Genomic DNA, 10764 nt, shown 5'->3' on the forward strand with positions numbered 1-10764 from the left:
AACATGCGCAAAAAAGTTAGTAGGATAGGTGTGGGGGGGAGTATAGGCTCTTATAGATAAATTTTATTCTTACAAATCTCTATATGTTATTAAGGACTATCGAGCCCTCCACAAAATCACTACCAAGATGGTTCCTGAGAATACAACATCAAGCAACAAGTAAGTAAGTAAATGTAATTCATGATTGAGATTTTGACTTATTTATTAAAATAAAAACCAGAACATTCAAGATGATCCAATTTATACACAATAATTAAACTTTTGTGTTTTGGCAAACTGTACATTCCAGCGATTTAGAATTGTATTAGAAGAGTTTTAATGTTTTTCTTCACGTGGTTTGGAAAGGGATACAATTTGTGCATTTCAAGTTGAGACACCTAGCGGACAAACTCGGAACTAGAGCGTGACTTTCTCTTAGTCCTGACCACTCTTACAATTTTTATTTGTAATTAACCAAGGATAAAAACCTATTATCAGTCATTAGTCAAATTTAAATTTTGTCCCTAAACATGGTTCTGTTTAAAAGAAGGCAATTTTTTCTTCATTCCAGGGGGGGCTCAGCAACCGGGGCCTCAACACCCCCTGAAATCCATAGTTCACTGGTTCAGAGGAGGGGGGGGGGCTGAGCCTCCATAGCCCCCCCTTCGCCTATATTGATTTTACTGGGGTTAGGCCCAACAAGTACTCAACCATCCCGATGGAAAAAAGGTAAGCCCCGCTGTACAAATTCCTGACTACAGCTCCCAAGAAGGCCAATATTGTTGTTAAGTTAAACAAATTTCTGGGCAACCAACTGTGGTTTGAATTCGAAGAGGGGATATGTCAAAAGAGGAGGGGGGGGGGGGGTTGAGTTCCAACTACATATTTATATATTAGATTACAGCTGCTCTACAATGTAATTAGTAAACTCTTTCATATTTAAAGTTGTACACCCAATCTGAATACAAAAATATATATAATAATGAATAAACTAAGTTTCTGTCTGGTATAATACCCGCGGCAATTTGTGCTGATCTATAAATGCATGCCTGTCTTACATTTAAAAATAATCAACAAAATATTTTTTTAACAGATTTCCATGATTTCATTGGAACATTTCCAAAAATAAAAATAAATGTTTTGAGGCAAATTTGATTTAAATTCTGACCAGTCAGCTGTCATTAATTAACCAATTCCCCGTCAGAATGTCCACAAAATAGTGAGGACTCCGGAAGTGACTAGAGCATGTCCAATTCACATGAAGGTACTTAAATACTTTTTAACCAATTTAGCTGAAAACTTGGTTTCCATTCTAGGTTTGCAGTTGAAATAACCATTGCATAATTATACTAAAGAGCAAATAATAATGGGAACAATTTCAAGATAAAAACTCCACCCTTTACAAATGAAGGGCCAATAGAAATTACAGAACCAGTCATTAGTTTGAAATAAATTATTATTATTTAAAATGATAAGATTCCAAATGTGCAAATGCATACATCTTTTAAAATGCTGTTATAATTTTAGATGATCCTTGGCGGAAATGCTCGATTCACAACCCGGTACTCTTTGATCCTTTATCTGGTCAATTCTAAGAGAATTTAATTCAGAACGTTTCCTTCATTGTCTCTGCAAGCTGAAATCGTTTGTGAATCGGACTGCCACTCAATATTTTGTCGCTTTGAGTTTACAATATTCTCTTCAAGTTTATAAATTTCACTCAGCTGTTCGATAAATAATAAAATCATGTTTAAAGAATATATATTAACCCTGTAGATCTTTTTTCTAATACAATCTAGATTGGTCAATGGACAGGACAGGGTGTACCCAGTATATTCTGAGCCACCCTGTACAAATATAAGTATATGCCACAGGGTCCCGGTTTCTTCGGACACCCTGTAAAGTGAATTTTTTATTTGATGCGTCACTACATCAGAACTATCTTCTTAAAGGGTCTGAATTAGCGCAATTTCACGTGACCAACCAATCAAAGATGTCCATGCCCTATTTATTCCCTTGAAACCCTAACTGGATATAAAATGTGAAGATAACGTCAAATTGTTTAATTCTGTGATCTTCGCTATTGTTTCTTATACGCAAGAACAGCAGAAATACAGAGAAACCGGAAATGAAAATAAACATTTACAAAGAAACAAAAGCTCTCGTACCTAATTCATACTTGATCAAACAAAGGTTTCAAGGGTACTCTGAAAAACGGAATTGTCATCTTAGCATGGAGGGTCACATGAAACTGCGCTTACAGCCCCTTTAACATCTTACAATAGGTACGTGCTGAATGAACAAAATATTAAACACAACTTAAATTAATTATCTTTTATATAATTTAACATATTACAAAAACTGGACCTCGTAGAAATTATAATTACATTTGTCAACAGGTGGGTGGGATTTTGTGATACTTTTCTCACTAAAAACATGGGTCGTTATTTTTCTTAATTATTCATAAGAAAAAAGGTCGATGAGTACAGAAAAACGCCCCCAATAAGGGGTAATATGTAATGAACTGCAGCCAATCAAAGATAAGAATACTATTTGTAAACAAAGTAGTTTATCACCACCAGAGTCTAATGAGATTGACAGGTTGTTGGCACAAATGAAAACGCGAGGATGGAACTGTGTGAATTTTATGAATAAAGCGAGAGTATATATTTATCTACAAGATTTTTGCTCATTTTCTTTTAGAAATGTTTGGCGGGAAAATAAACGAGTTTGATATCTAAGTGTATAAAAGCAAGCTTTTATCATAAATCCTCTTCCCACTCCCCAAAAAAGGTAAAAAATATTTCTCTCCTACCTAGGAAATATCTTTAAAATATATATCCCTCTGGAAATTAGAGAAACAAAAGGTGATGAGATAATAACAAATTTATAACTTAAAACAATGCTCGAAGCAAGTGAGATTTCATAGACAGCACAGAATCAAGTTAGGAGATGTTTAAAATTGAAAAATGTATTTATGCGTCATCAATAATAATCTTTCAACCAATAACATTAATTCATTTTTGGACACAAGCTTGCTGGACGGTGGGTGGGTGGGGGGGACAAGTTGTTAACTTTCATTGGAAAAAAAAATAATTTATTTTTCAAAACCATTTAATTTCTATTTTCTCTTGGATAAAATCAATGGATAGTCGTCTAAAGTTTCTATTGCATTAAAGATAGTCGGTATAAGGTGTTGTTAGATTTTAACTGTAAAAAAATACATCTATGTTTGAAAATCTCATTTTTTTCTCATTTACATTTAGCTATGTTGTTACAAAAAAAACAATATCAATTGTACATTTCTAATATTACATTCTTCAATTACATATAAGTATAGATATATATATATATATATATATAAGTGTACAGTTTACTGTTGTACAGTATTACATGTACATCAGCTGACAATCTACAAAGTATGTACAAAAACTTTTATTTTGATTTGAAACCACGAGTGTTACTGTAAACGTAACTGCAGTACTTTAGTCAGGATGATTGTTTTTGTTTATTTCCGTACTGCAGAATCTGGAATACTGATTTTAAGTACAAGGATTCTGTACTGCAGAACCTGGATTATTGCAATTAGAAGATTGGAAGAACATCAGCGAGAACAAAAATCTGTCAAGGTACATAAATAATATTATTTTGTCTAGGATTTTAAAATACAAATGTTGATGGAAATCAAGTGAACCTCCATTTACAGAATTGCATGCACAATTTACAACAGTGCTCTTTTAAGCTATATCTGGGCAACAAAGAAAACCATTTCGTCATTTTAGTTTTCAAAAAAGTGTTGAAATCTGACATTTTTCTTTACTCAATCTACATATTCACCAACTCTTTTAAGCTTCAATTTTCTTGGATTTGCTTGCACAAACATTTCAATGATTTTCTCAGTAGTGAGCCATAAGTGCAATATATATATATATATATATAAGTGTACAGTTTACTGTTGTACAGTATTACATGTACATCAGCTGACAATCTACAAAGTATGTACAAAAACTTTTATTTTGATTTGAAACCACGAGTGTTACTGTAAACGTAACTGCAGTACTTTAGTCAGGATGATTGTTTTTGTTTGTTCCGTACTGCAGAATCTGGAATACTGATTATAAGTACAAGGATTCTGTACTGCAGACTGTACTGTACTGCAGAACCTGGATTATTGCAATTAGAAGATTGGAAGAACATCAGCGAGAACAAAAATCTGTCAAGGTACATAAAAAATATTATTTTGTCTAGGATTTTAAAATACAAAATGTTGATGGAAATCAAGTGAACCTCCATTTACAGATTTGCATGCACAATTTACAACAGTGCCCTTTTAAGCTATATCTGGGCAACAAAGAAAAACCATTTCGTCATTTTAGTTTTCAAAAAAGTGTTGAAATCTGACAATTTTTCCTTCAGTATCTTCTTAAATCCGTTGGTAACTTTTACTGAGAACCCATAATTGAAACTGATCAATTTACAGATCGAATAACGACTTTATGTTTCTTATTGTTACTTTGACATGCATTTTAAAGCACCATTGTCAATCGGACATGCCACTCTGCGAATAAAGGGTCAATCGAAATTATGTTTATAAGCCGTTTCTTAGGCTGTATATATCACAAACAGGAAACTCGGGAGTTACGTTAAACCAAGGTACTAATGCAAGGAATGTTATTTCAGAGGTGCACGCATTTTTTTGTACTGCAGTGTACTGTCTTTGGGCGGAAAAGTAAACACAAGACGGATTTAACTGGTTGACATGGAGTCCATTTTCACAAAAATATTTTAAGAAATATTCTGGTCATAGGATACTATTATGTGAATTTTCAAAATTATCAAAATTAAATGCTTTTAACCTCCTCGGATACTAAACGAACACTGATGCATCTATTCTTGCTTACAAAGTTCGCCCAGAGAGAACTGGTTTCAATATGTACGGAGAGTATACGCAACCACAAAAACTTTCCTTGCATTAGTACCTTGTGTTAAACTATACTCTGCTAAATTCCTGCCTCTAGTCTTTAATATGCATTGTGGTAGGACGGTAAATACATGTATTATATATTGTTTTATGTTCCTGCCTAGTAAAGTCCTTTGTCCTGTTTAAGCCAGGAGCCTGGAACCCATTGTGGTTCTCTTTCTAACAGATTAATCTCCTCTACTAAACTCTGGTATGCTCGGTCAGGATCACTGAAATTAAAAATAACTTTTTTAAAAGGTGCTTAAGGATCACTTAAAATAAACATAAAATTTAAAATCTTTTTCTTAAAACTACTTAAAGGGAGTGTTCGCAAAAAATGAAATGGGGGTTAGGCTGATTCCTTAAAAATTTTGGATTCGATCGCCACTAATTTTACTTCTATCTGTTGCGCCTGGAAAAAATTATTGAAAACGAAAATCCCGTTACTTAGTTGCGTTATTCCATTCAAACCGTCAATGATTTAATTAAATCTAAAATCAGAATCACTGAATTACAAAATGAACTTTTCAAACTACTAAACTCTGACAAAGGTAGTCAAGTTTGGTAAACTCTGTCTAAAAGAATTGTATTTTCTTAAAAAATTATTCCCCTCCCCCATGTTAGGTATGTTTGTGCAGAGAGCATTTAGAAAAAAAGTTGTATCGGTTGAATTGGAAAAATAAATAATCCTGAGGGGAAAAAATGAAAAATAATTTTAAGAAGAAAAAAATAATTTTTGGGGTAACAAATTAGGAAAAAAAACTTGATAGTATTATACCTGTAAATGATGATCATATCGAAGTAGTGTCCATATCTCTCCTCCATCTCCCGAGCTCTCTTGATGATGTCCTCCAGCTCCTCGTCATCCACCTGCTCCAGGTTTTCCATCTTCCATCTTATCAAATATATAAGGATTTACGTCAGTCAGTCAATCATTATTTTCATATCCATAAATCATTTATAAATTCGCCCATCTTTCCTTAAATAAATAAAATTTTTAAAGACGTCATACTCTCAAAGTCCAACAAAAACACAAAATAATCAGTTACTTAATAAACGAATATGTCAATCAGTCAATAACACAATAAATCCATCAATCAACCAGTAAGATAATCACCAACCAGTCTGTTGAGTCACTCAAAATCTAATTGTTTATAAATCAACCAACAAGATCAATCAATTAACTTGTGTTTTCGCATTAGATGGTCAACTGGCTGAAATTTTTTGAGGGATTTATCCTGGTGGTCACATCGGCTGAAGCAGTGTTTAATTTTTTTAAAAATTCCACTACCGGGCTTTAGCTTAGGTACCTTTTTACTCCTTTCTTACCGTTTAAGCTGCACAAGCGAAGGAGGTGCTACGAATACAACATAGGGCATCAGGTCACTGTTCTTCAGAATACGGAGAGACTAAACACAGCAGAATAATAATTAAAAAAAAATGTAACTATAAAAATTTGACAACAGAGAATAAAATCCAAAATCTTTCAGAAGTTTGAGAAGGAAGATCTGCATTATTTTGACATCAATTTTTCATTGCAGTGCCATGCTGTAGAGAAAACATCTACGACGTACATTTCATTGTTTCACAATTATAGCAATTTAAAAACAAAGGCGGTCCTAGCTTTACTATCAGTGTAAATAACAGGTCAGGTAGTCTGACCCAAATTGGTTCTGGGAAGAACTCTATTTTGTTTCTCTATATTTTCACCCCTGTTTAGACTGCAGATCGTAGTTCCCAGTACATGAGGGTGTAGGTTGAGAACACATATTTAGGTTTACAACAGTACCTGGGGGTGTAGGTTGAGAACACATATTTAGGTTTATAACAGTACCTGGACGGTGTAGGTTGAGAACACATATTCAGATTTCCAACAGTACCTGGGGGTGTATGTTGAGAACACATATTTAGGTTTACAACAGTACCTGGGGGGTGTAGGTTGAGAACACATATTTAGGTTTATAACAGTACCTGGGGGTGTAGGCTGAGAACACATATTTAGGTTTACAACAGTACCTGGGGGGTGTAGGTTGAGAACACATATTTTCTCCAGGTTTACAAAAGTACCTGGAGGGTGTAGGTCGAGAACACATATTTAGGTTTATAACAGTACCTGGGGGTGTAGGCTGAGAACACATGTTCAGATTTCCAACAGTACCTGGGGGTGTAGGATGAGAACACATATTTATGTTTACAAAAGTACCTGGGGGGTGTAGGTTGAGAACACATATTTAGGTTTATAACAGTACCTGGGGGTGTAGGATGAGAACACATATTTAGGTTTACAACAGTACCTGGGGGGTGTAGGTTGAGAACACATATTTTCTCCAGGTTTAAAAAAGTACCTGGGGGTGTAGGATGAGAACACATATTTAGGTTTACAACAGTACCTGGGGGGTGTAGGTTGAGAACACATATTTTCTCCAGGTTTAAAAAAGTACCTGGGGGTGTAGGATGAGAACACATATTTAGGTTTACAACAGTACCTGGGGGTGTAGGTTGAGAACACATATTTTCTCCAGGTTTACAAAAGTACCTAGGGGTGTAGGTTGAGAACACATATTTAGGTTTACAACAGTACCTAAGGGTGCAGGTTGAGAACACATATTTAGGTTTACAACAGTACCTGGGGGTGTAGGTTGAGAACACATATTTTCTCGGGGGTGTAGGTTGAGAACACATCTTAAGGTTTACAACAGTACCTGGGGGTGTAGGTTGAGAACACATATTTTCTCCAGGTTTACCACTGCCCTGATAGCTTCTAGACTAGTCCCATAGTACGCCTTCTCGTATTCTCCGTGTTCTACAAACCTTCGGGCCAGAATATCCTGCTCAAACTGCAACCTAGAGAATAAAATCTTGTTTATTATATCCGTGAATAGTTATGTGCATTACGTTCGTTTTGCGCCTTTATTTATTTTAAGTGTCAAATAGTGTAAGAAGGGACAATTTTTAAAAATTGTTTATTCCTAACATTTGCTTCTTTTTAATTCAATTTGCCAAAATTTTGCCCCGACAGAAAACGTATGCAAAAAACAAACATTAAATTTAAAATAATTACTATTTAAATATTTACTTTTCGAAAAAAACCAGAAACAAATAAGATTTAATGCAGTTCTGTCAACAACGAGAGAAGCTGAAAGGCCTATCCAATTATATGCAAGCTAATTCAATTCAAATTTTAGAAAGTTAAAAATACTTTTTTTAGTTCGATTTATTTTCTTTGTAATTTGAGAGGGAAATGCGGTTTTTAGCAAAAGAACAAGAAATGACGTTAACAAAAATGATAAGTGTCCAAGTTAGAAAACTTGCAATATCTCACTCACTGTTACTTCAATAAAAGTTTGACGAGGAACCGTTGTGAATTACCTCGTAATAAAATGATAATCTTGTCCATCGGTTTCATCATCGCGCCGGGTGCGAGATGTGTGAGGAATAGCGGCGGCAAATCGCGCCGCATCGCGCATAAGTCGCTGCCGTAGCTCGTGCCGGCCAATATTGGGCGGGCCGATAAGGACAATTGGCCGTTTCCTATTTGGCCGAGGGTAGTATAAAGATACCTCTTCATAAACCACAGGTTCCTCTCCTTAAATATTTTCAATTATAAAAATGATTGAATGAATTTTTTTACTTTTTAGTTATTACTGTTTACAAAAAGTTTATATTTATACTAGCGTGAGAACCCAGCCTTTTCCAGGGTACTCATAATTACTCCCGTCATTTACCCACGCTTTGTCGTAAATAACGATTTTAGTTTTTTTTTCAACATACTCACTCAACATAGAATTTTATATCATTTTTGTTTTTTGTTTTTACAAAATGGTATTTGGGTAATATCCCAGATTCCCAGGTATTTGCAGAATTTTCCAGATTCCCAGGCATTTGAGGAATTCCCCAAATTCCCAGGTATTTGGGGAATTTCCAACTTTTGACAATTATTTTAACTCCCTCGACATAGATATTGAACATCATCAATGAGTGATAAACATTTCTTATGGGTTTATTCGAATTTAAGAGGAAAAAGAATAGTTGTCGGGTAAATTTTTTTTAAAAGGCCGAAAAAACTTTATGATCTCCAATTTGTCATCCTCAAATTGTCGAAAATTACCCATTCCTAAGTTCCCACAAAAAAGAATAGAAAATCAATTTTAACATTTTATGTCCCTGGATATGATTTAATCAAATCAAATCATGAATTATAGTGGTTGCTTGAGGCCTGGAGGATTGTGTAATGGTTTCCAGACCGGATCTGATTTTAATTTTGACATTTACAATAATCCATTCTATTGTTTTTCGATGTTAAACGTTATGATCCCAGCAACACGACCAAGTTTGAGCCAGGCAACAATTTTTAGATCCCACAAAAACGGCATTGGAAATTATCATTAACACTTTATGTCCGCGGATATCATTTAAATACGATACTCCTACCTTCGAAATCTTCATGATAAACTGAACTGTAGGGAACTTCTTTCTTCTTCCTCTTATTAGATCTTCTAAATACAAAACAATTATTAAGGTTAATGTAAAGATTAAAAAAATCATACCATAAGCTAAGGTAAAATCTGCCCCCCCCCCCCCCCCCCATCTTGGAGTGTCCAGACAGCCATGGGACTGACTTATAACTATAAATAGTCATTTTGGGAATAATATTTTAAATTATATCGTATTATACAAAACTAGCCTTAGAGGGCGCTTCGCGCCCATCTTCTAAATTAATTGTGAACATGCCCTCTTTGTGTACATCGTAAACAAAACAAAAATAATTCGCGGATTTTCACAAAAAATTTCGTGGATTTTCAAAATTTTTAAAAATTTAATGACGATCGAATTTTGATGGAGACAAATATTTGAAATTTTGATCATTCATAAACCTTCCCTGGGGTCCCTAGATGTCCCACAAAAAATTTGGGCCCGATCGGTTCAGCCGTTTTGACTTTTATTGGATACAAACAGACAAACAAACAAACAACAAGCCAAATTTATATATAGACTAGAAATTCAAGGCGCTTCGCGCCCTTCTTTCTAGCCTTAAATTAGTTGTGAACATGTTCTTTTTGTGTACATCGTAAAACAAAACAAAAATAATTCGCGGATTTTCACAAAAAATTTCGCGGATTTTCAAAATTTTTAAAAATTTAATGACGATCGAATTTTGATGGAGACAAATATTTGAAATTTTGATTTTTCATAAACCTTCCCTGGGGTCCCTAGATGTCCCACAAAAAATTTGGGCCCGATCGGTTCAGCCGTTTTGACGTTTATGGGATACAAACAGACAGACAAACAAACAGACAGACAGACAAGCCAAATTTATATATAGATGGAGAAAAAAAAATGATTGTGAAACGATAGATGCAGACTTTGTATCAAACAATGTTGGGGTACACAAATGTCAATTAAAATGTATGTGGGGAGGGGGGAGTTACGCCAGAAAGAAGTAAAAAAATTATGATTGTTTTTGAATTTTCAGGTCTCTTATAATAAATGAATGATTTAAATAAAATGGTTTACCTGGCACAGAGAAGACCAGATTTTTGTCTTGACATTCCTCTTTCTCCTGCTCCAACCTCCTCAGCTATAGTCTGCTTCATCTGAACCCTCTGCAACAACAATACAGGGGTGTATATTTTCTCAATACAGGGGTGATTATTTTCTCCGAAACTAATTCCCCCTTCAGAACCTTTTACCCCCCAGAAGTTCTGTATTTTTTTTATAGGGGGTTATCTCTAAACTGTTTAAAATAAATCATGAATAAATAAATTTGCCTTTATATGACCAATTTCCCTTTTACCCCGGATCATCAAAAACTATCCCCCCCCCCC

The 10764-nt window shown here is 34.6% G+C and overlaps 1 protein-coding gene and 2 long non-coding RNA genes across 5 annotated transcripts in view; 1 reads left to right on the forward strand and 2 right to left on the reverse strand.

Moving 5' to 3' along the window:
- The first annotated feature begins 1072 nt into the window (after positions 1-1072).
- LOC111708352 (uncharacterized) lies at positions 1073-1741 on the forward strand. Its single transcript, XR_002766648.1, has 2 exons — positions 1073-1243; positions 1507-1741. It is a non-coding gene; the product is annotated as an uncharacterized LOC111708352 (long non-coding RNA).
- LOC111708351 (uncharacterized) lies at positions 1724-3250 on the reverse strand. 3 transcript variants are annotated; one of them, XR_002766647.1, is made up of 2 exons: positions 3240-3250; positions 1724-2653 (listed from the first exon to the last, which is right to left on the reverse strand). It is a non-coding gene; the product is annotated as an uncharacterized LOC111708351 (long non-coding RNA). The 3 variants fall into 3 exon arrangements; XR_002766646.1 differs by lacking the exon at positions 3240-3250 and adding an exon at positions 3091-3233; XR_002766645.1 differs by lacking the exon at positions 3240-3250 and adding an exon at positions 2795-3233.
- Positions 3251-3911: 661 nt separating this feature from the next.
- The window catches only part of LOC111708350 (MAGUK p55 subfamily member 5), a gene marked incomplete in the record, with an annotated part of 24856 nt that continues 18003 nt past the window's right edge, over positions 3912-10764 (reverse strand). Inside the window, 8 exon segments of the mRNA XM_023481686.1 lie at positions 3912-4192; positions 5061-5169; positions 5718-5834; positions 6269-6348; positions 7642-7783; positions 8309-8525; positions 9371-9435; positions 10454-10542. Coding sequence (XP_023337454.1) covers positions 5061-5169; positions 5718-5834; positions 6269-6348; positions 7642-7783; positions 8309-8525; positions 9371-9435; positions 10454-10542 — 819 coding nt within the window.

Source organism: Eurytemora carolleeae, unplaced genomic scaffold, assembly GCF_000591075.1.
Source record: "Eurytemora carolleeae unplaced genomic scaffold, Eaff_2.0 scaffold642, whole genome shotgun sequence".
Classification (NCBI taxonomy): domain Eukaryota; kingdom Metazoa; phylum Arthropoda; class Copepoda; order Calanoida; family Temoridae; genus Eurytemora; species Eurytemora carolleeae.